Below are 25,744 nucleotides of genomic sequence, written 5' to 3' on the forward strand. Positions count from 1 at the left end.
TTGACCTTTGTGTTTTATATGAAGTTAAGCTGTCCAATACAGTGCACACTTTAAATAGTTAAGGTCATGTTTCATCACTCCATGTAGGCTGCACTTTCACGTATGAATTCCCGGCTTCATTTACGACGTTTTTACAATTATAGTAACATTCTATGAGTTCCATAAGTCATATCATTGCCAAGAATATGTAAGCTCGCCTTATATAGTCTTGGTATATAATTCGTACCTCTAGCCACTCAAAAAAGATGGATAGCGATGTATCAAGAAATAAAATGAACATGTCACTTAATAATACACTACAAAGCCTTCCTCCGGCTCAATTCCCAATACAATTTGACTGACTCGCAATAGAATGTGAAGTAGTGACGCTAAATTCTTTTAAACACTTTCTGTATACAGTTGTATAAATTATATCATTTTGTTTGATGCTTTATAGTTACTTATTTGACCCCCCCCCCCTCTCCGCCAATGATATGGATTACTGCTTCATGATGATATTAACTTACTATCTTAATTATATTGACAAAATGAACTGACCTGCCGAATTTTCCGCTGACTGACTTGGCATCGTAGGTTGAGCTTGCCGATATTGCTTCGTCTGGGATGTCACCAGACTCCATGCCTAGAGGTAGGTTACATTCATCTGCAAAGAGAAAAAGATGCAGAACTGTACATTGAGTAGTATTTTGCAATCAACAAGGGAAAAGGCGAATATGACTGTCTCAACTTCGCCATGAATAAAAGTAAACAAAATTTAACAATCTGAAATGAAAAACCCCAACTATCAAGGAACGTCATTTGTAATGCATTCCCATAAGGATAGCGAAGGAAAATTTTAAGAAATTCCAGAAACGTTCTTCTTCTTGAGTGTGATCAGCGTAGCCTGCTTCGCTGTCACTATGATAAACTATTACAGGAGTTCACTCAGATTTGGTAGTCATCAACCGGGGTTGCCATTCATGCCGGCGGGAGTCATCAAACTACAGTAACGGGCAGCACATGTGGCCCGGAACCGTGTCGGTGAAAGAGAATCGCCACATATATCGTGTAAACCCCAACGAGATGTTTGCCGGTAGGATCGACATCATCAGCATCTTTAAATCTCAATCAATCTACCCTCCTGTTGGTTTTATAGTCGTCGATGCAATCACACGAAATGTATTGACAAGCTCTCAGCAGCTATTGGGTGAGGTTCTCGGATCGATGCTATTTAGCCACTTTTATCCTTTATCTCCTCCCAACGAATCGCATTTACCAAGTGGGCGCTAAGGGATAGAACCAAGAGTCTGTTTTCGTCCATATGGAAAAATAGAATTAACTGCTGCATTTCGTGACAAATGGCGTAAAAAGCTGCAGTTGAAGTTAACGGGAAAAAATTTGCGCCTGGGAAATTTAGTTTCTCTTTCCAGATTCTTTAGCATTAAATCCGCATGGGTTATAAATCGACATTAACAAAGTGCCTTTTCAAACTGAAATCACTTATTAACAGGGTTTTTGTAACAAAGCAATTATTGCAACGCTTTGCATGACCTGGCGTGAGAATCTATGAATTCTATATGCGGTTAGTGCCAGAATCATTCCTTGCACTGTCATTCTCTGTACTGAAACTGGATAATAAGTGTTAGTTTTGCTAACATAAAACAAAGTGATGTTAAAAATTTACCTAAACCCTTCGTAATAAATACCATACGCCAAACCTTCAGCAACCCATGCTTTAAAGAGTCAACATCTGCTTCTCACCATTCAGACATACGTTCGCCAATAGTTGAAATCATTACGAAATCGATCATAAAGATGAATTGATGTTGTGGCACTTCTGAACAATAATCTTCCCTCATTCCTGACAATCTCAAATGTTTTACGCCAGTTGTTTCGCACGGCGACACAATAATTAAATTTTGAACCAATCAGGAAAGAGCTTCATCTGACGCCGAATTCGTTGTGTGACACTTTCACTAAATGGAAACCTTGATTAGAACATTAAGCTGTTGATAATATACACAGAATTGCCTTGTATAGAGATGAAACACATGATACACCTGGGGTACAAGTCACAATGTAAGGTGGGATGGAGCATTTTGTTTCCTGACCTGTTTACAAGTGGGTAATTCTATTAAGTTGCAATTTAAAACATGTTAACATTTCCTCTTGAGGTCAGGGTGGAAAAATGGAGTACCACCATGCACCACTGCTGAATGCTGAAATTCTAGGCTATTCGCTGCTAAAACGACGCACTAACTTGGCATCAACTTTGTACTGGCGTTGAATCTCTGGGACATGAACCTTCGATAGTCCATTGACCAAGCCGACATCGGATCATCTTCTTCAGAAACTTATGATGTTGCCATGGTGGTAGATTTATACATCTAAGACGACAGTCATATCACCATTCAAACCTGGTAGAGTCAGATAAGCGATCGACCGATTGCGGTAACCTTCCCTCTAATTGCTATTCTAAGCTTGTGTCATCTTGATGCTTAATGTCCCGACCTATCAGTCAGAGTCGGACCCAAAATCCCAAAAGGTCTGCCAGTGATTAAAACCGATGCGCTTGTAATAGTAAGTTGACGCAAATGGTCCACCACATGGGATAGCGTACATTAAACTCCATGAACCCCCACTGAGTTCCTTATTATTCTGTCGTAAAATACCCTTCGTTTATCAAGTAGCGCTATAGCAACCATGAGCCGATTAACTGATAGCGACTACACCCAATATCCATGTTCCAACCTTAAAATCTCCAAATGTATACATTTACATTGACACGACAACTAAACCTGATCAAAGTGTTGATGCACGTATATCTCATCCATCATTCCGAAAATCAGAAATCACATCAACATCAATACTTTGAAAGTCGTTTTTTTTACTCTTCTTCAAGACGTCACGCAATTCGGACAGAAAGTCAAACTCGCGCTTAAAGCTTTGTGGCATGTAGGTGGAGTCGAAGTTAATTAACGAAATATACCCAATACTTTGAAAGACTATTTTACAGTATATACCATTCGTGCCATAGCTTCTCCTCTTAATTGAATAAGGAGCCCTCATTTTACGAGGACGTTTAGTTTCTCTTTTACTCTTCTAACCCAGAAATGAAAGGGTGGAATCCCCCAAATTGTTCTAATCAATAGGTTCATCGAACTCTCTACATATGAAGTCTGAGTTACATACGCTATGGCATATTGATTTGATAGACACATGTCTTAGTTATCCCCAGGGGGACGCCAAAGGACACAGACGCTGGAAATGTCTTTATGGGATAACCAAGATTGGTTGAAGGTGTTAAAGGTTTATGGAAAGAGCTCTGTATATTGATCAAATGTTCGAAAATATACAAGTTCATTACAGTACTGATGTTATGGCAGTTGCTTTGACCTTAGTCCCGGAATCTCTTCCTTCACATAAGCATTTCTTGGGCTCGGCGTCTTGAAGCACGAGGCTCTTAAATTGTCAAACTCTCCGTACGAACGAGTTCTGTCAGCAAAGTTGGACTTCTAGAGGTGGTGAAGCAAGATGTGCGCTTCGCTGTTTGAAGGCAAATTTTGATATCGTAGCATATTAGTTTGTCTGCCATCATCAAGGAAAGTTTCTTTTAGTTAAGAACGATGAGGATAGCATTGGAACAAAGTCCCTTAATCCTTTCTTGACGCTTGCATTTTTTTAGCTTCGCATCTTACGCAGAAGGCTCTGTGATCACCAAACCATCCATACGATGAAGTATTGCCAGCAAAGGTGGAATCTGTCGAGCAGATAAGAGCTTATAAGAGCTTATCTCTTGACGTCTTCTTGTCTGTGTAGTCGTTCCCAGTTGGGGATGCCCAGGATGAACACCTGAAGACGGCTTGGGTTGATCAAAACCGAGTAGAGGATAGGAGGTATGTTCCTCTTTCAGTAGCCTACAAATATCATACGAGTATCGCTTTGACTAAGTTACGGCTTTCGTTTTATCCTTTCCTTGATATTGGTATTCCTTGGAGCGTTGCTGCTGGGAGCCAGACATTTGGTGTTTTTTCTCGAGCACCATTAACCATGTTAACTCCCCCCCCCCGTACGCACACCTACGCAAAATGGATCAAAACTTGTCAAATGCCCTCCCCTTTATTGAGTCTGTACAGAATAAATGGCTCTTTTTTTCTTTGCGGAGAGTGAAGGATGAATCAAATGAGTCGTGTACATGATCAGGTATAGATCATACCTGAGACACCAAAAGTTGCTTCGCAATTACCGTGTAGAAGCTGGTCACGTCGTTCATCAGTAGGAATTGATAGAAAGTGGATTATCCTCTTATTTGTCAAAGCTGAGACGATTGGTGGTCATCTGCCTGTTTAAGTCTTGTCTACCGTCTAATAATAGACTGTGATGAGTTTTGAATTGGCATCCACTGAACGATTGGAATACAAAGGACCGACGAAACCAGGCAGTTCGTGCCAAGTCGTCATCCTCAACAATCTCAACCCAGTGTACTCGATAACAAAACCTCCTGCAATCTCCAGGACAAGATTTGATATTTGGACAGTACTATTCTATCTTCTTAGATTAATTCGTGTTCATTCTGGTATTTGGACAGGACACCAAACTTACCATGATTGGGATTATCTTCAGAAGAAATGAACAAGATATTCTCATTGGTTTCGGTGGTAGAATGAGGTATAAGTTGGATTGGGAGAGGATCGTAATTTAAAAGTCTTGACTGTCTTCAGGAGTTGTGGTCAACATGCAAGAATGAGAGACCTTTCAGCTTGATGACCTTCCTCTTGTAAAATTATTTCATATTGCAAATGATCGTGAGATCATAGTACATTTTCGCGTTCAAGAAATCCGTTTAAACGAGAATGCCAACATGAAATTGGAGCTTCTTATTAGAAATATGCTAGTTTGCTCTGTGATTGTCAGGCGTTCCGCTTCTCTCGTAATGGGAAAACAAAGACAAACAGCCTCTGTGCGCTTCTATTTGGTAATGCGCTCCTTCATATTCAAGACAGCTTCAGTAAGCTCCCCCGTGAATTGAATTACGTCCTTCACAATCGAAGACAGGATTAATAATGATGATGCGCATATTATTCACCAGTTTAATTCTTAATGGGGGTGGTTGCCGCGTTGTCGTTCTATTAATGTGTTATTGTGATTGAATGATCCGACGGAGGTATGGGCGGAAGAGGGAGCCATGAAAGACCAATCGAGTGTGTTTTAGACAAATTGTTGAACGCAATTTTACCATTGACAACTTTGTGAAAAGTGATATCACAACGGATGCTCGTTCACTTTTAATTCTCGTCTGCCCAAGTGTTTGTGATAGTTTGGCGGAACTAGCGCACAAACAGTCGATGCATCCGCATTAACATGGCTTACTTGTATCCCATTATTGACCCCAAAACGTCTTGATATAAAAAAGTCCGTCACGCCTTCTTGTCCATCTTCGTATAACAGGTTTTTCAATTATAATACTCTCCTCATGCAAACTAGGTGCATTACTGAACAGTGAAAAAGAGCCCTTCTCCTTGTCTGATAGCATTAGCATCCTTGACGATCTGCAGACGTATTATAATGAGAAGTATCGGCATCAACACACTTCCTTGCATCTCCATTATTGTCAGTGGAATAATTCAATTAGATTAAGTTCCTTAAGTTGGGCCTCAATTGCCTTCCAGTGAGAATGAAGAATATTCGATTCGGCTCTTAGCGCCTGGGTCATCGGTTTGTGGCTGTTTTTTTTCAGATATTAAAAAGCAAACAACGGTGGCTAGACTAGAGATGTGTCTCGACTTTGTGCATTTTTGCATACTTAAGCCAACTTAACTGTACTTTCCCTCTACATATCGGGTAAAATATAACCACAGTGATGACAGTTTTAAGGATCGTAAGCAATTAATGAACCAGCTACAGGTTCTAACTCCAACCTCAGAATAATTGATACCAAATTCAGTTAAGAATCCTGTACTGTACTTCATGTTAAAGCCTCTTTCCGTGCAACACAACAATGATAACTTTAAGGATGGCTTTTTTTCATCATGATAATTTCCGTACTTAGACCTTTTGTTGTAGGAATCGGAGGTAGTTTCGGCAAAAGTACTTTAGTGGAAGTTAAATTTGGGGTGATTTTTAAGGGCACTTGAATTTAGTTAAGTGGTGACTATTGCATACCATATCTGCTGCAAAAGTGGGCAGCGGTGATCGATCTGCCCTAAAATAGCTGGTGGAGGATTGTTCATGCTGGTGGTTTAGCGCATAATAAAGTTCGATCACTTGACATATTTTCTGGTCCAAAACTCTCTGTGGGTACATGTATATATTGCTGCGGTATATGATGCATCATAAGCAGGGAGTGGGTCGCGAAATTATCATCCTATATATACGCTTAGGTTGAAATAGGTACCATGCATTTGAATGACGCCACTCCTTTTGGAGTGTACATCACACTGATACGTCCCGGCTCCAGCTCCAGCTAACATCCCGACTTAAACAGACCCATCATATTGAAATAAATCCGAAGTCAAATTAACTGAGCGATTGTCATAGCGAATAGAAGTTTCAAGTGAAAGCCACAGAGGGAAATATTTGAGTTATATATTCATAGTCGTCATTGTGGCGTATGTTTGCCTATGCTCTTGAGTTCTCTGCTTATTACTATCAGAATCACTTAACTCTGTGCAGCTTTAGTGATCAGTTCATACAACATGTATCGATTTATGTCAGCATATTTTCTATAGGCAACGTTTTGCAACTTATGACATGATGTCAAGTGAAGAACTGAGATGAGTTTTGATGAAAGAGTTGAACTAGCTTAAGTACTCAACTGTTTGTCTAAGTTTTGAAATTGTCACAAATGTATATGCCAAACGCAAGGTCATCCTCATGCACCTTGTTCTTTAGGAGGACTTGTACTACATAATCCTCCAACGGAGGCAGGATGACTGTGTATGCTAAACTATTGATACTATAGTGTGACTTTTGTTTTGAAAGGGCAAACATCGTGTCTACCTCTATATCTTCTTCAGTGTTGTTTGTTTTACTTTAAATTGGGGTGGTGAGTCAAAGCAGCCCTGCATTGAGTCGTGGGACCACATCTCGTTTCTCGAACATGAGAAGTGATCAATCTTACCCAAGTTGTTGTTGTTTTGTAAAAGAATAAATTATCAGATTTAGTGAGACACTCAATAAGAACAACACTGCGAACATGTAGGAATAGGGTTAGTGCTACCCCTGGCATACAAAATACCACAAGATCCCGTGAGAGCGTTATTTATCCAGAGACTTTTATCAATAGTCTTAGACTAGTGATCGACGGCAGCCATCATTGAGTTGCAAAACCAAGGCGACATGTTTATTTTGCGTCGACATAAAGCGACTCGGATTAAAAGCGCAATGGTAGGATGGTATAGATTCTTCAAGGATGAAATTGATGTTGTATCGCTTTTAGATCGAAGAACTCCAGTTGAATATCAAGTAGTCTGTTATATAAAGGATTAAGTTGAATTGTTGTGTGATGTACCAGTAACATAATCTGTTGGAGGTACCAGCAATAGAACCTGTTGACGAATGTTCTAGGCGATTTGGAAATGCGCACTTCTCTTTGGACGTATTGATCTTGTCTACGTTAAGGGCATCCTGGTATAACCAGTGGTTTTCAATATACTCCGCTCTCTATATTATGAGAAAAAATATTTTTTTATAGTTCATGCTGCATGGTGGTGAATGCATTACTCCAGAATCTCGACGATCTTCAACAGCTCTAACCAAGTAAGCCTTGGCGTCATCAGTAGTTAGTATTACTAAAGGTTTATAAAAAGAATCAAGTCCTTTTTCATACAGTGTCGCTTTGCAAGAAAACAGATATTATTTTTCTAAATATGACGCAGATGCAAACAAGAAGTGCAGAAGTTAGTCATAATGCGTTCATCGACGAAAAGCAATCAAGTCAAACATCTTACATGTAGCTCTACATTGCTGAAGTATTTGATTGTAATTATAAGAATCAACATATCACGTTTTTTTCTCTCAAATATAACTGAATATTTTAGTTTACACTGCCGCCGCCGCATTCAGTAATACTTATTCAGTGTTGTCGCGGCGTAAGTGATAAAAAAGATCTTCGGGTATTTACCATTTTTACGAAATGGGAATTAGATATGCAGTGCATGGTGCAAAAAGATGGTCAAGGGTCAGTTTTCCATCCATTTTGAGAAAATAGGCAAAACCGACAACGGGGCTTGTGGAAAATTCACTAGGACTGCTAGGTTCAGTGCTTTAAATCGGCTTATTGACCATGTTATCTTTTCATCACCCCTGACCTGTATGGAGAACTGGGGCTGAGTAGTTGCCAACATGTTATTAACTGGTTCTTTTATGAACAGCACTTTAATGATCACATTCTTGCAACATCTGTGATTGGTGTGTCTTTCGAACAGAACGAGATGTACTCAATCTCAAAATGGTAAACATATTCACATAGAAAAAAATTAACTAAGTAATAGTGATTCCGACTATTCTTTTACTTCCGTCCTAATGGCATAATATATGTATTGACCAAGAGATTCTGCTATCTCTTGTGGGCCTTTGATTGCCTCCAGGGTGGACATTGACGTCCGCTTCTCCTAAATGAAATGGCCCACTGTGGAGTTGATTGCCTGGTCTAAACGCCTTGGGATGGCACAACCATATAAACATTGATGATATTAGATTGTGCGGCATGTCAATATTGTCTGGGAAACAAAAGCTCTTATTATTTGGTCCGATGTGACCGTACTTAGCATGGAATGTTGGTGTTTGGAAAAATCGGGGGAAAAGAACTATTTTGCACTGTAGCAGTTTGTACCATTACTGCCACGTGATTAAAAAGAGAATTAGATTCCAGTCCGATTCTGACGGTCCTTTTACAATACGTGATAAATCATCTGGCATCATTTCTGTCTGATAAACCACTGAGGACTTGAACATTTTGAAAAAGTTCTGATGGCAAGTGACTTGGTTGCTCTCATGCAGTTGGTTTCGTCGATGTATTCTTTTAAAAAGGCGATTAGATTCCAGGCTGATCTTTTGGTCTAACAAAATGGCATATCAGAGCAGAATGGGAGCCGATACTTAAGTAGCATGCCATTTGATCTCGACCAATGCAGAAGAACCTGGCAATACTAATATCTTGCAAACTTCGACCGATAGATTGGTCAGACTACAAACGGATAAAACATTTAGGAGCTGCTCACTGATGGTGTTACTTCTGAACATGTCTGTTATACCAGTCATAATATTAGACTGAGAGTGTAAATTGAATCACAATCTAGAACCTTCCATCAAAAGTTACAGGCGATCGGGTTAGCTTTGTTATATGAGCCCCTTGACCCGCGATCACGAAGTCTTGCTGGGACTACACGTCCCTGGATGCTTTATCAGCCAACAAGAACATTGTATAAATATGAGTAGAAAAAGAATCTTATATACAGATGCTTTCGGCTGCCAAATTAATTTTGGTTTTTAGCAGATGAGCCTCCAGTGACTTTGGATAGTCCCTAGCATTGCCTTAATGTTTTCCAACCAAACAACTGGTAGATTGGATCTTGGTTATGGAAAGATATTCTGAATCTTCATGGTGATATCGGTAGCTGGTAGGCGCTGGGCTTGGGTCGGTCGCTGATAGTAGCATGGCTGGTGAGGTCTCCGCATCAGGCATTGCGAAGTGTGAAATATTTCGCCAGCAATAAAGTTGAACGCATGCGTCAGCCTCAAACCAAAGCCAACAAATAGGAATACGGATTGAAAACACACAAAGGAAGAGAAAATTTGGTTACCGTGTAATCTAATAAATTACGGGAGAAGTCAATAATACGCGGCATTCTGAGGCGGAGTTTGGGTTTTCCTTGCGGTGGCTGCAGGATACAGCAAGCATAGGTTTAGCTGTCAGAAGTATTGTTGGCTTGATTAGAAGGAAATTAGGTTGATTTCACTTCTACAAAGTCGAGAACGGATGATGGGGCTAAGCATGATTATTGTAATGGACAAATAATTCTGCCAACGTTACGACCAGAGTCAATTGAAAATGTCATTATCGGAATGCAACTCATTGAACAACCATGCAAATGAGGTACTTCACAACGACTAATCTGATATCCGTTTGGCTCGCCATTGTCATACTGTTTGTCATTATCCACTTGAAATATAGACAATAAGTCAAAGATGGAATTGAGGGGCCCCTCACTCTGGTTTGGGGCTCATAAACATTTGATTACTAAGTGCTTACTTGAAAACGTGAAATGTACTATTCTTGCCTCACTCCGCGGTAAAGTTTTCCCGACTAGAAAGTGTGTGACACTCCCGTACTGAGTGTGTTTGTATAAACGAACACAGCAGTATCAAATCGGTGTTTAAAAAAAGCCTTGACCCGGGACGCATTTGTTTGAGATCCCGTGACAAGAACTGGGAAACAGGGCTTTCGTATCGTGTGGCAACCCATCACCTCTGCCGTGGTTCGATATCAACAACCATCAAAGAGCATAATTTCTTCGATATTTACTTTTAAACGCATTGTTCATTATATAAATTGATTTTAGTTCAGAAACCTACATCAGACTTATTGTTTTTTAGCGCAGTCTTTTTGTAATCTATTTGAGGTATCACTATGCATACGGATGCGCCTCATAAAATGCAGTCAACTAGATCAAAATTTCATAAAGTTTATAGCTTATAGGTTAACTACCAGAGATGGAGCCTTTTCATATCCGATTTCCTGATTCGTCTCATGCAGGGCTCAAGCCTCTTCAGCCTGCTTCAAATTGCAATATGGGTTTTTTGCATACTTCTGCCAAAATGAAATAGTCAAGGGTGACTCTTGATTGAAACTTAAAACAGATTTGGCGCAGTATTGCATCTGGCTTCGAGACAAACTGTTGTGTCCAGATTCCAAAACGCACTTAATTCGAGCAGTTGCCAGATTTATTGGAGTAGTCGGGAAATCGGTTGCCAAAGAATACCAAATACCAATCAGTCGTGAGAGCCAATTTTACCTCTTGATAGGTTTCAGTGGTTGAAATAGTTTCTGAGCATCTTTCAAGTTGACGATACTACTCAACTATTGACATTCAGTGGTCGCCATCTTGGAGAACAGTCCGCTTCAAAAACTATCAAGGAATGGTCCTTTCAACAGCCATCATAGATTGCAAGGAAAGGGAATGGACGACAGAGAGCATGCCATCGACCTATTTTGTCCCTGGAAAACATATTCACGTACAGACAGTCACACAAATTTCCTTTCTTGTCCGCAAAAGAAACTGTACTGAACTATACTAACTGGCCATTATTCATGTCATAATATTGGACAGCCAATTCAATTCCCTGTAGACGAGACATTTGCCAAAGCAATCGGAATAAGTAACTTGATGTTGGTCAGATTATACCGCACGGTCAAGTAGCAAGACAGACGCATTAAACGATGCTCTGCTCCACTTTTTACCCATCACAGTTCGCCTCAGAAAGAAAGCATCATCAATTTTCTGAACGATTGTTACATTCAACGGCCCACACGTTCGTTAATTGTCTGACATTGTGTTCAAAATGAAATCGACGATTGAACATGGTCTTGACAGCTGTGTCGTGATGAAATAATCGGAATATCATGATATGATGTCATACCGAGAGGTTTCTCCATATTTTAGTCATAGAACAGAGATTTACATGCCCCTGACAAAAACATAAAGATCCACGGCTTAGGTTATGTGACTATAATAACCAGATACAATACCCGAATGCATTTATTAATTTCACTAATGCGACCGAACGACATTTAGTTGCTTTATGATGGACGTGGTGCCCATGGGTTTAGCCTTATAACAATGGTATCTAAATTTTTCATGTTATTTCTGATGGTGCAATAAATATCCTTCTCTTGGGTCATGGTATCATATAGACATGATAAAAAATCAAGCGCCAATTCAGTTATTGTTTATCACGTCCTTGAAATCCTTAAAAGTTCTGCGAAATCACTGTGCATCCGCATCGTATCCAGGGCCATATTTGCCTTTTCCAAAAGGGCCAAAATCTGCATTTTCTAAAGGGAAGTTGCCCACTCCCCCAGCTGGGGAAGGCGGGCAAACTATGGGCATTTATTGAAACGATCAAAAATATGATTCACACGATTTACAGTCGGTCTAAACTTTGCCGTAGAAGAGCAATAAAAAAGAGGGAATGGAGAAGACGTGTAGCAGTGGTTAACATCGCGTCTTGCCTCTATTCTGATTTTCTCAACCTGATCAAACGATTATCAGATATATATATATATAAAACTTGCAACTTCTCGGTCAGGCGTTCGGCACTCCAACAACTATACGCCGCGCAACAATCCTCCAATCAAAATTAATCGGGACAGACACATCAAGACGGCTACCCGATTAGGACATCTATGAGAAATATCCGATTGGGACAAGCTAAAGAAATTGCGATAACTTCATATAAACATGAGAACGATAACTCGACCCAAACAAATCAATATATGGCCATAAATTGCACCAAACTCACTTCCCAATATGCCAGGGTTATTGATGGGACATGGAACTATATTCTCGTTATTTACGCGGACGAACACGCTGCCTTTTATAGACACAGTCCCGAAATTCAATTTCTGTCAAGCGCCATCCATGTTGTCAATTTGGTTAGGTTTGTATCTGGGCTTCTTCAAGATATCGAAAATTACCACGAGATCTACAAAATGGTCGATTGCGGAGGCCATATTGACAAAGCAGTTATGGCGATAAGGTCGGCTGCAATTCGCTTGAAATGATTAGAGCACCGTCAATCTTTGCTGGCGCTCAAGCATCTTCATGTTTCAGCCAAATATCCTCATGAGGTTATTTGCTAATGCATGTGTCCAGCTATCGGTCCTTCTATTGAGTATGTAGTTAGCGGGTTGCCTGATGATTATAATCGGCCAGGCAGAAAGCCATTATTAAGGGAGTAACGAAGTCACTACCCGAGGCCGAAGACCTGGCAAAATTCTGATAGGCCACCAAACACGGAATCAGTGATACAATCGTGTAACAAAAGCTGCTGCTGCTGCCGCTGTTTCTCTACATGTCCAGTGAGCTTCTTCTAAAAGCAACTCATACAAATGATGTCTTAATCTTTCTTTCGGCAGACTTGATCATACAGCTCTAAAAGGCGAAAAGTTAAAAGTTGGTGTTTAAGCTAATCTGCCTTTTACACGTTCCCATGATCGGATAGAAGACTTCGTCACGCCTTCGCTTTGTAAGAGCTTAGCCCTGATATCCGACCATCAGCTATAGCTATAAGCACCATATGAGCCACTTAGCCACCGTCACGGCGTCGAAATGACGGCCTGCATTGCTTTGAAATGAAATAGCAGCCCATTACTAGAAAGACATTAACCAGCTATAAGTCAAAGCCAAGTTAAAAAAGAACAAAAACAAATGAAGTTATTCTCGATGTTTTAGATACTTGCGCGGCTAGCATCAGATTAGTCTTTCGTCATATGTCTCTGTTGCCTCGGCCTTCCATTAGCACAAGGTTATCCATCTAAAAGTTGACTTTTAAGTCGTCGTTTATCTGTATTTCTAACTGAAAACAGTTTGTCAAAGTCCAGTTTATATTATCGGTGATCTGGATTTATAACTGACAACATGTTACGAGTATACAAAGCTATTGATGGACCGGGCAGTATCCTGGGCCAAGTGAACTTTCTGTTGGCGAAGTCTGATGGGTTTATTTGAACGAGATAGTGCTAAGTTAAAGTTAAAGCCAAGATAGCATTTACAATAAGGCCCAGACATAAAAAGTATTTCCCTCTTATCAAACGAGAACCACTAAAATCACAAACCAACATTTTATAAAGACTTCCTGTCGATACGACTTTTCATAGACTAAACAGAACCTCCTCCCACATTTTAGACCCAGAGTTTAATTTCGCGTCAGATCAAATATTTTACCCTTAATATGAAATAAACTGAAGTTCTGATATTGGAGGATATCTTCTCACGCTTTGGGACAATAAGAAGACCCGATGTATGAGCTTTTCAAAGAGGTTGTACACAAATATTGTCAGGCTAGTTCGGGTGGCAATATTAACTTATGTACACATATCGGTCATGCTAAAACGATATTCTGTACGAATTTTTGAAGAAGTGCATTCTTATTCAAATGATGCAGAGTTACTTTAAGTCTGTAAGACTTGACTCCAAGAGAATCGACACTAACTTTAGTGCAAATCCGCCATTGCTGACATCATTGGTTCCACAAACTTTATCTTTATGTAAGTTTTCTAATAGCGTCAAGAGTGTGCCGAAATCTCTCAGCCAATCTACTACAGGACATGTAAGAAAAAGTGTCCTATCCTCGGTCCTCCTTGTCAATCCATAACTGCCCCACGATTTTCCCTTCAAATTTCTTGGAAGAAGTGCTTACAGATTCATCACCTGTATAAGCTGGCACAATATAATCAAAACATGGTTTCCCACAACAAAAAGTGGGAACCAGCTAAGACAGCGTTTGATTAAAAACAACTATAATTTATCGCTGGCAGGTTCTCCATCAAAGTGGCAACCACACAAAAAATTCTCAACTAATTCTGAAGCTTGTGTGAAATAAAAATCTCGCTCTATTTCACGCAATGTTCATATGGCCATAGCCTGCTATTACAGGCGAAGAAAATCTCCACTCTAACATGAAAACGTGTGTGGCTCAACGGTTAGAATGCTGGACTTTCGATCTGGTGGTCACGGGTTCGACTCCCAGGTATTCAAACATTCTTTTTCTCTTCATTTCCTTTTTATTCATTCATGTACATATAGTATTATTAGTATTATTATTATTATTATCATTATTATCAATATGATCTTTATCTTGAAACCCCCTGAACTCGAACTTTTATAAACTGAAGAACACACACTGATTTCAGACTGCAAAGAAGAACACTCTAAAGTGTCCTCATCGTGATACCTCTTTTTTCAATTCCACATGAACATCTGGTGATCATCCAAACGAAAATATCATCTCCGAACTGATGATTAATTTCTCCGAACCATGAAACCGTCAATACGGTTATTGCCCGGAATCGATTCTACCGAGTGATAGTAAATGTCACCAACTGATAAACGATTTGTTCAAGATTACTCCAAGATCGATGCGACGCGATTGGTGACAGGGGAGAAATTGATGGCCAGACATCGATGTTCAGCGATCATGTGATTTGTTTCAGTGAACACATGCTCTTTGGGGATGAGCGGTATGCTCGTGTTAACACTTATTATTTCGGTGGGCGCATCCAAGGGAGTGAGAGTGTGCTAGCGTTAATACGCTGGTCTCCGTTCGACCTTGGGGTTCGGAAATCCATTAACAAACTCTCGTAACATTTGGTGATGAAACCCTATTATTTCGGTTAGCACATCCAAGGGAGGGAGAGTCTACTTGAGATAACATGCATCTCCGGTGATCACAGGATGCATGAACGGACGGATACTCCGTGAACATTGGGTCCTGGGTATGTCGTGATTGAATCACCTCAACTGTGGCTCATCCTTAGATCTCGAATCGTCATCATGATCACGAACTCTTGCGTGTCCGGATTTTGATCTCGATCGTACGGACGCGGCTTCTGCAAGTTTACCAATCACTGCTGGCTTCCTTATTCCAAAATGGCAACCGCCTGGTGTACACCATTTTCTTATTCTAATATCATCAGCCGACTGTTTGTCACATGAATGTGGTTAGTTTTTCATCCCGATATATACCACTCGTAACCTTTTGATTTGAGTTCGCAAGGTTCCAAAAGCATGTTATCTCATTGAGATGACCCCCTTCCTGATTTACCTTCCATCTGTTTTTTACCGATGGAAGTGGATCGTGTTGCTAGGACAATTTGTCATATTTGAGTCACCTCGTTAAGGTGTTTACTCACAGTCATTAATAGATATCTGAGAGGTTGGATCGAAGTTCACCACATATTGTACCTATTCAGGTAAATTTGCAGTACGAGGTCACATTTTACTATGAACACACAGATTTAGTTTATTTTAGGCAAAAGTGCATCCTATTTATTGGTTCATTTCATTTCCTTGAGTTAAAATGGTCTGGTTCGACAGACCCTCGGACAATTTTCATTTTCTGTTAATGCTTTTCGGATGTATTACTCTGATATAATAACCTCAGTAGGCCAACATTGTACAAATGTCAGCGATTAAGAATGATACCGAGAGACGAAGAGTAACGTGTCAATCCATGTGAAACCAACAGACACCTCATTTTGATATACATGTAGGTGACACGCAAAATGTCCTTCAAACCGATCTTTTTACGACAGACGTCAGGTCTAGATAACCAGCAAACGTTCATCACTATCGCAATATGCCAGGAGAGCATCTGTAAACATCATTTGAACCCAAAGTCGACTCGGTAAATAGAAGAGGTGCTTGAGATTTTGTGGTTACGCCACCCTGGCTATGATTGCATAGACCGCTGCCTGCGTAAAGATAAAGTAATATTGGGGGACTTCCTAAGATCGATGGTGCAAATAAGAAACTATTCAATGGGTGTAAGTCTTCCGTGGCGAAATAGCTAATGAAATGCAAAGTCCTCTCACCAACGCTTGGCTAACTAACAGTGACATGTTGAGGGCACTGCTTTTGAAACTGTACATCGCCGCAGTCTTTAAAGAAATTAGCAAGAGGCAGAGGAGGTACTTACAACTCCATCCTAGCCTCCTCAACAATACACTTCCCTGTATTTGCAATGAGAAAGCGTAAGTGTAGACCCGGGCATGATGTTTTTGGTTTTTTCCCCTATTTCAGCGTTTCCATACGATAGACGGCTAGAGAGACCATATCAGAAACACAGGAAAAAGTGTTAATGTACATGTATATGTCAGTGTTTCGGAATAATGAGGGAAAACCCTTAGAAACTGGAAGTCATAGTCTGAACTCCGGTCTCCATCTGACTTAGACCTGGTGCTGCCAGTGCCATGTACATATACATGTCCATACTTGCTATGTTTTAAATGAAACCTCAATCTAGCAATTTCACGTACATGTACCACACAAAAATCGAAAAAACTTCATTGCAATGGCACTATAGTACAACTTAAGTAGATTGAAACTTAAACAGCTCCTTTTGAAGTTGCAATCAATTTCAAGTGCCTGCTTCATGCAAATTGTATGCCAGTCTCCACAGAGTGTGACGTCAGGCAAGAATGGTAGCCAGCAATCTGCCTCACTTTAGTGAATTGTTGCAAGGATGGATCTGCATACAAAGTACATAAAAACCGTAACCCGTAACATCTATCTACGAGATTGATTCTCCTACTTAGTCCGCTATCCATGCACTTACTGGAAGAAGAATGTCAGTGGTATCAAACCCTAATTCCATAAATTGGTCATAAATGACGACATCACTGAAGAGAGGGGTGCATCACATTAATTAGGAGCATTGAGAATTACAACAACGTGTCCAAGGATACAGAGGCAGTCACGTACGTCAACGCTGGGCTACTAAATAAAGTGTCAATACACTTCTTTAGAAATGAAATCAACAAGTTATGTTGCAGCTTGGCAAACATTGCAAAAAAGAAAGGATATTACTCTCTGTCTGTATGGCTTCATGATCTTGATGTATGTATGTTCTTGACGGACAGTAGTCGGTGTGATATTATTTAGTACTTTATCCTAGGATAAACCAAACTGCGAGTGCACTATGTTGATGGTAACCAAAGATGAGTTTGATTGTGAGCAGGTGATGAGGAATTAATGTTTAGGCAAAACTGATGAGTTAAATAGGAGGCGATGCTAAAATATTTGTCTGTTCTGATGGGGTCAGGTCGGAGCGTTTATTTTCTCAAAGAGCCAGATGTGGGTGTTAGTTTTGCAGTGCTGACACAGGCATGTTTAAATGAATCTTCTTACGTCAAGCCACTAGCATGACTAATGTTAGCTTTTAGCCATTAAGCCCCAAACCTGTTCCGTAGAGTGTGGGTTAGCGAAGGTTCATACTTCTACTCGATATGTGGCTTTTATTTTCCCACTCCGTGCATTATGAGTTCTGCAGTTCTCATCACAATAGAGAAATAACCTTGATTAAGATGCTCTATAGTATTTACTTTATCTAAACTGTTATTGATGACCATTAAAGTGGTAGAGGAGCATCAGGAATGAGATATCATATATTCCAAAACTACATGCATAATGAATGAGTATGTCCTTGAGAGCTGATCCCTGCTGAATTGACTTCAATCATCAATTAATTCAGGTAGACTGCAATTAAATCCCATATATACACATAAGTCGATGCACATGCCAAAGGAATGTTAACTTCGCTGTAAATGTATCCTATCAAAACTGCGACGTACCTCCCCCTTTTGGGAAAAATCCTTATAAGTCACTGAATCCCCCATCCAACTCGTCAAGTAGTTTGTATAAACTGGGACAGGGTCACGGATATATTCAGATGCAGATATATTCTGACATCCTCTTCATTTCGAGGATATCCTCAGAATGTTGTTGAGAGGACACTTTATGAATCTCTGTGCAACGCAGAGCAATGCAATGGGACAGCAATATGGGATGCAGGATGATTTTGAGCTCGGCCGTATTTGACCATGCAGATTGCATCCCGAGTTTTGCGTGGTATGAGACCAAGACGGCCGGTAACGGATATTGGTGTTAATAAACCTGATGCAGGGCAGAATCAGTGCATGTGTATAGTACAAGATGGCTGCCAATGAAGATGTCATCAAAACCCAAGAACGTCACGCTACTTGCTCTAATTGATCCAAGTAGGAACAAAGTTACATATTATCAAGCTTAGCTTCTATAATTTTTCATCATTGATACATACAGTTGTAATAAAAATACTCTCTTAAGACCTGAAGATAGTACAAGATCATATCTTGGTCGCGATATCACCCCGCATCCGAAGAGGTTTCGTTCAAGTATAGTTGTAATAACAGTCTGAATTATGATGCACTTGAGATGTACTTCAGTGTCATATTATCTTAATCTGGGTTCGCGTTTGGTGCAGAATGATTTGATCGCTTGGCTTGCATGTATGTACAATGGGTGTACGTCAACTTCATCCCTTGGATGATCAGAAGTTGATGGAGATCAGATGCATGTAATGCAAGTACAAAAATTGAATCAATAGTATACAATATTCATTCCTGTACATGAGATTAATTACAACTTTTCGAATAGTTATCAATATGCATGTACCTAATCTTGTGCTTCCTGCTTGATTCAAAGATGAGTAAAATTTATATAGGAGATGTAGTTATATTCTAGATTTTAACAAAGTACTTGGGTAACAGCGATCGAGAGTTTAAAAAGCAATATCAAATGCAATATCGATGATTCTGACACTGAAGGAGGTCATTCAAGGGGAGCTGAGGTTGCCAACAGTGCAAATCATCACCCGTTAGTCGTTAATGAAGCAGTTTTCTTCTTCCTAAACAATAACGGTGCTATCATATCATTTGTTGACATGTCATATATACTCCATATACGTCTTGACATTCCCAAATGAAAAATGTATTCCAGTTTTTCGTCGCACGATCAAGCAGACTTAATGTAAATGTAATTTGTGAAAGTGTCCTTCTAGGGATATTCTCATATTTTATCATCCTACGCCAAGTCTTATGTTAAACAACTTGACACAAATCGATAGAGGAAAGTACTTGTGATTTTGGGAATCGCTCCCCGTCATCGGAGTGGGTCTCTGTTGTTGATTCAGTTCTCACTGTGCGTACACTGAGACAACATCTGTTAACCGTCACTGGACCGCTCAGAGGGATAAAAGGGTAACCAAAATATAGTGCAATGCTTTTTTAATACTTTGTCTTCTTTTTTTGTGGCTGCTGTTGATTTTGCATGGCCTTGGACCGCCTCCAAATACTACTCTGATCAAGACGAAGTTGATGCAGAAGTTATTGATTTGACCTGTAAATTAACCATGTCAATAGAAGTATAGAAATATAGACATGCATGTAGCGCTATGCACAACATGTACATTAGGCTGTTGTTTTGAGTATAGTCGTGCATGATAAAAATCTCCAAACGATTGGCCTTGTTTTATTTAAAGGATGATAAAATATATAGAGGTGGTAATTAAACAGCTAAATCCAAGTTCGCAATATGCAGATGCAGATGCTGAGTACTCTGGTCTGCTCAAAACATTGTTGTAATAAGGCAGCAAGAATGGCGAACTTGGCATTAGCAATAACTAACTTGCGTAATAGCGGTGCGAAAGGATGTAGCAGTGACAGCAATCGATCTCAAACACGATGCTTTCATAAATGAGTACCCGTTGTTTTGTTACAGCGGTCACAGAGAGTATCGGGCGGAAACCACCATTAGGGCTGTTGAACTTCCTGTTCATGTATCAGTCGATAAAAGCTACACTGGGAAGTGTCATTAAATTCACCTTCACAATCCTCTCCACGAGCTTATAAACAAACAATGGCAATAAACACTTATTGATAGCAAGTTTCAGCAAAATTGCGTGCATGGTAACAGCACTATGGTATTGTGTATAAGTACATTTCTATTTTCCTGAGCAACCAGTAACTTGGAACCCATTTAAAGTACATGTAGGATCATATTTTGCGTAGGGTGGGTTTTGTTAATATCGCCCCCACATTCTCCTGCCCATATTTGCCATGGCATGGTACTGAAACTGATCGCGGTCAAGTTCATAAAGTTCACCAAATAGCTTTCAAAGCAATACGAGTGCCATCATTAATATACTGGTAACCTACGCGTCAGCGTGCGACCGCTCTATCCATCTATCCAACTGTGTTTTATAGTGATACATTGATGCTTCTTTTGCGATGAAGCACAAACCCCGATTGAAAGGACTGTTGAATTGACGACACTTGAAAACAACCCATCGACCCGAAATGCCGCTCAATCGACATATTATCACACTGAGATGGCCTTTTCAGTGCCGAGTGTGTGTGATGTTTAAATTGAAATGAATCTTGCAGCATTTTTTAAATCTGATTTATTTTCAATTGAGAGACAGAAAAAAGGAGACGAATGGACTTAACGCAATAGAGTGAGTAAAGCAGGAGTGTTTGACATCTTTTGATTGATGATCGATGACTCAATCATCAGGCTATTGAGTTGCACGGAGCTTAACACTCTAGTCACGATTATGAGGTCAGACTTCAATACATCTGGGTGTGGGGTCTCCATTTTGAAAAGGCTAAATAACTCTTAAGTGGATTACTAAAGCATCGATGATTTTATTTTGATGAATCATGTAGCATCTACACCATACGGTCACACTCCCAAAATATTACTTTGCAGTTAAAATGGACACAATTGTATTCTTTGACAGCAGTTTATGGATGACTCATGTCTTATTCGGTGGTTGGATGATATTTTGTTGGCATAACTGACAGTAGCTCATCCCTCCATAGAAGGGCACGGCAGAGTGTACTAAGGTTGGTAACCCTACCTCACCATCACGGGCGCCCGACATGCCCACAAAGAGGACGCCAATGCCATAATTCCCCGGTTACAATTTCAGGATGCGCCTGCACACTGATTGTTATTCTTCCAATAACGGACCAGCGGGACAGAATGTATTAAAATTAGCCCATTCTTTCCCCCAGTAATGAATTGATCGAATGGTTTCATCATTTCTTTGATGTTTGCTTTTTGATAACACAACTTTGGACAAAGGGTAGCTGCATATGATAAACGAACAGCAATACTGAAAATGACAGTGGATAAATAAAGCTAGTTTTATGTTTAAATGATGGACACACATGCTACAATTGATTTGCGTTTGACTGAATTAGATAGATGGCCTGTGTGTCATCTGATGGGCGGCATACTGCGCTGGTAGTGCTACATGTAGTGTCCGGTCATCCAAAATGCATATTTCATGACGCAGAATTAGAGATTAAGTGCTGGATGTGGTTTTAACGGAATCAAATTACCCGGCTGTTAACAGAAATTCAATTAGGTTACGCATTTCACCACTCCCCTCTTGAGCCAGGTAAAAAAAACACCATGATGCATTTACACGTTGTGGGCGGCATACATAATTATGATATCTCAGCCATGGTAGATTACTGTTTCAGTTAGATATCGAGGAACCTCCTAGTAGTCTTACAAGACTACTCTCCTATTTGGTCACTTTGATGGACTTTTAGGACCAAGGCATGAAAAGTGCAGAGCAGATAAACTTGTTTATTACATGCACTGCCATGCACATATACAGTAACAATTGTTTCGGCTATTGAGATCTATAGATACTTATTGCTTCACAATAATGACAATAAGAAAATAAACGTAAGTATCTTGTGCATTACTAGTCAAATTCATTTCCCAGTAGAGTGGTTAAAAAGACTTTCCAGTCGTCCTTTGTGTATCCTATTGTTGGCGCTAAGTAAATAAAGTTACGTCAAGTAGATGAAGGGGAAGATTTAAATGTACTATACGTGATATGCAGAACATACATCACATTCAAGCAGATTCATACGAATATTGGTGGTACATAAACTTCGCGATCCTGACTGTAAAAAGAAAGTGAAGAGGACCACTTAACTTTGTTATTGTAACAAAGAGAAAAGTACATATGTAATTAATGAAAATTGCTTTTTACGTCAAAAATCCTCTTAACGTCATATAGAGCGATCCATACTTTATATGATTGTTTTTTTCTGTTGCTGGGACACTGATAGCAAAGAGGCGTTGATAGCGATCACTCGACTGCTAGTTGCAATCTAATTGGGTTCATACATCTTGGAAAGTGACTGGCCTGCGACAATGTTTTTTAGTGCTGGTTTGGGACAACCTTCGTGATATCCTTTAATGGCATAATGTCCTTCCTTGTGCATGCATTTTTTTTATTCTGCAGATTCATGGTTCAGGCAGTGACGCCGGAGTAAGAGAGTTTCGGATTCAACTGATGTATCAAACCGAGGTTCGAGGTCCAGGCGGTAAGTGAGATTCTAGAAAAGGAAGTTACTGCAGAAGCAATGTCAACTACCAATCACAGTGCTCTACTGACAATAGAACTTATTGCCGCAATGAGGTACATTTGAGACACTAAACCCCTGCTCGATGGCAACTACAGTGTGGACAGACAAAATAAAACTTAGGTTTGGCGCCTATTTCATAAATATCAAATTATTGTTTAATCAATGAGTACTAATTTGGCATAAACGAAGAACAATTATGCCATTGTTTATAGTCATAACGTGAAATTCGAATTATCAAAATTGCGCTAGTCCCAATGGGCCCATTACTGATGCATGGCGTTGTTTTGATGCTATATTTTATTTGTTGAACCAAAAACAAGAGATACAATTGAGTTCAAGTGTGTGTTTGTTTGTTTGTTTTTGTACCATTTATCATGTCTATAAATTAAGAATACAACCATGTATTGAAATCTCGTGTAGCGACAAAATTAGTAAAAAGCAACACCATATGTGAAACACTGCAACTGCAGAGGAATTTATACTTCAACGCAGGACCATCAGTGTCTGCTTTTTGGCTCACCGGTACGGTGAGTCTATACAACACCGCAGTGTCAGTCGTCCGTCGTCGTCGTCGTCGTCAGTCGTATCCTATTTCAAAAACAGTGGCACGTTTCTTAACCTCAAGGGCTATGGACTCAAAACTTTGTATGCATGACCCCCTAGGTCAGATGACCTCTGCCAGCAAATTTTGGTCTGATCTGGTTCTTGACTTGACCACCAGGGGGCCAAAACTGAAAACATAAATAGTGTGATATCTCACTTATTAGTGATTTGTTTTTGATGAAATTTTTATGGTAGGTACTCCTAGCAAGGATATATCACATATCGTACGTGTTTTTGATTTGACCTACTTTTCAAGGGTCAAATTGCGAGGTCAAATTGCGTAAATTTGCCGTTTGAGTGTAACTGTGGCACGTTTCTTAACTGGTAGGGCTATGAGCTTGGAAGTTTTACACAAGACCCCCTAGGTCAGGTTGCCTCTGACACTGAATTTTGGTCTGATCTGTTTCTCGACTTTGACACCAGTGGGCAACAAGTGAAAACCTAGAAAGTGTGATATCTCGCTCATTAGTGATTCGTATTCGATAAAGTTGTTATGGTTGGTACTCCCAGCAAGGATATATTACATATTATACAGGTTTTTGATTTGACCTACTTTTCAAAGTCCATTGTCAATTAAGTCGTTACCTAAATACCGGTGAGCAAATGGCCCCTGGCCTTTTCATTGTATTGTTAACTAGGGTGGAAACTAAAACGGGCATTGATGGTCGCGGGCGAAGTATGAATCGGCTTATGAGATGAGGGGGAGGTAATTGCTGTGGTCCATGGTACATTGGCCGATCAGATGCAATGGAGGCGGGTCGAGGTTCGATTTCATAGACATAATGGTCACTTTTAGACCTTAATGACTGCAGTTTATTTGATCCATTATTAATTGAATAAACTTTGTTCAATAGTTGTTCAAAATGAAAACTGAGGCATGTGCATACCAAACGATAACTTAATTGCAGCAACACAATCGATAGAACTACAGGCGATTGAATTAAATTACATAACTGTTTAAGTATTTATTTGATATGGGATTAGGAGATTTTACGACGTTTTTTCGACATTTTTTGAGTGGGAGGAGATTGATACAATTAATCAAGGTAATGTATACACACGGTCTCAGTGGACTAGTAGAAAAATGATTTTTTCGAAATCAATGATGCATGCACTTTTTTTGACAGTAATTCATCAATAAATGCTTCGATACAGCGTGCATAACATACTAGTGTCACTACAAAATTAGGATACGTGGACTACATGTATACCTTGCATTTAAAATGTACTTAAAACAACTATGAATGGCGTCATTGGAATAATTGATGAATCGGTCAAGTTCCCCATTCTATCCATTCAAATATTTACCACAACACTATACCATCCGGTGTTCATTAATCATTAATACGTATTTGTAGCCTATGGGGCTATTGGCAAAATCTGAAATTTCCCAATGGAAACTGATGTTTTCATTCATAATGGAGGTGGACCTACTGGTTAGGGGATTGGAGGTGCAGCGGTATAGAATAATGAAATCGTAAGAACTAGATCGACAAGAGATGTTGTCAAATAACATTGTCCCGCAAGTATTTTGATGCACAGACAAGAATTCCCAAATATTATGGTTGATACCCAGAAAGTCTCTATGTCTGTTTTGGTTACTGTTTATCTTTTACATTTGAATCATATCATCAATAACCTATATTCCTATTTTTTTCCATTTCACTAGTCATGACAAGATTCTCTATTGAAGGGGCATCCATTTTCTCTCCCCATTACTATGTAGTGATGTATGCACATTTATGATTTCCACTGCTGTCCAAGTAGGCCAACTTGTTGCTATTTCCGTTTAAAGCTGATGGATCATATATACTGTTATAGCTTCTTCTGGCTTCAAAAATATAGATTACTTTATGTATACATCTTTCGATTATCACACTTTGAACTCTTAGCACCAGCGAAATAAATCGTCCAACTCCAGAGGTTGACATCAGGTATAAAACCTTTGAACGAAATACCAATAAATGCAAACGTATTAAACTGCGTAAAGAAATATTGAAATACCCTACACAGCAGACAAGTACAATCTCATTAAACATTTAGCAAGACTTCAAACTCAACAGGTACGTGCTTAACCGCTTCGGTGCGCCAGTCATGTAGTTGCGTGTTGAGTAAAGTTTCTAATACAATCTGCTATTTCCTGAACGTGCTTAAAATTTGTCTGGCCTG

At 39.7% G+C, this 25,744-nt stretch overlaps 1 protein-coding gene across 1 annotated transcript in view; it reads right to left on the reverse strand.

The window, feature by feature from the left end:
• LOC135501828 (discoidin domain-containing receptor tyrosine kinase B-like) overlaps nucleotides 1-25,744 on the reverse strand; it is a 62,342-nt gene that overhangs the window by 18,256 nt on the left and 18,342 nt on the right. The window contains exon 2 of the mRNA XM_064794191.1: nucleotides 538-643. Coding sequence (XP_064650261.1) covers nucleotides 538-643 — 106 coding nt within the window. The remainder of the gene's footprint in view (nucleotides 1-537; nucleotides 644-25,744) is intronic.

The sequence above is a fragment of the Lineus longissimus genome, chromosome 17 (assembly GCF_910592395.1).
Source record: "Lineus longissimus chromosome 17, tnLinLong1.2, whole genome shotgun sequence".
Classification (NCBI taxonomy): domain Eukaryota; kingdom Metazoa; phylum Nemertea; class Pilidiophora; order Heteronemertea; family Lineidae; genus Lineus; species Lineus longissimus.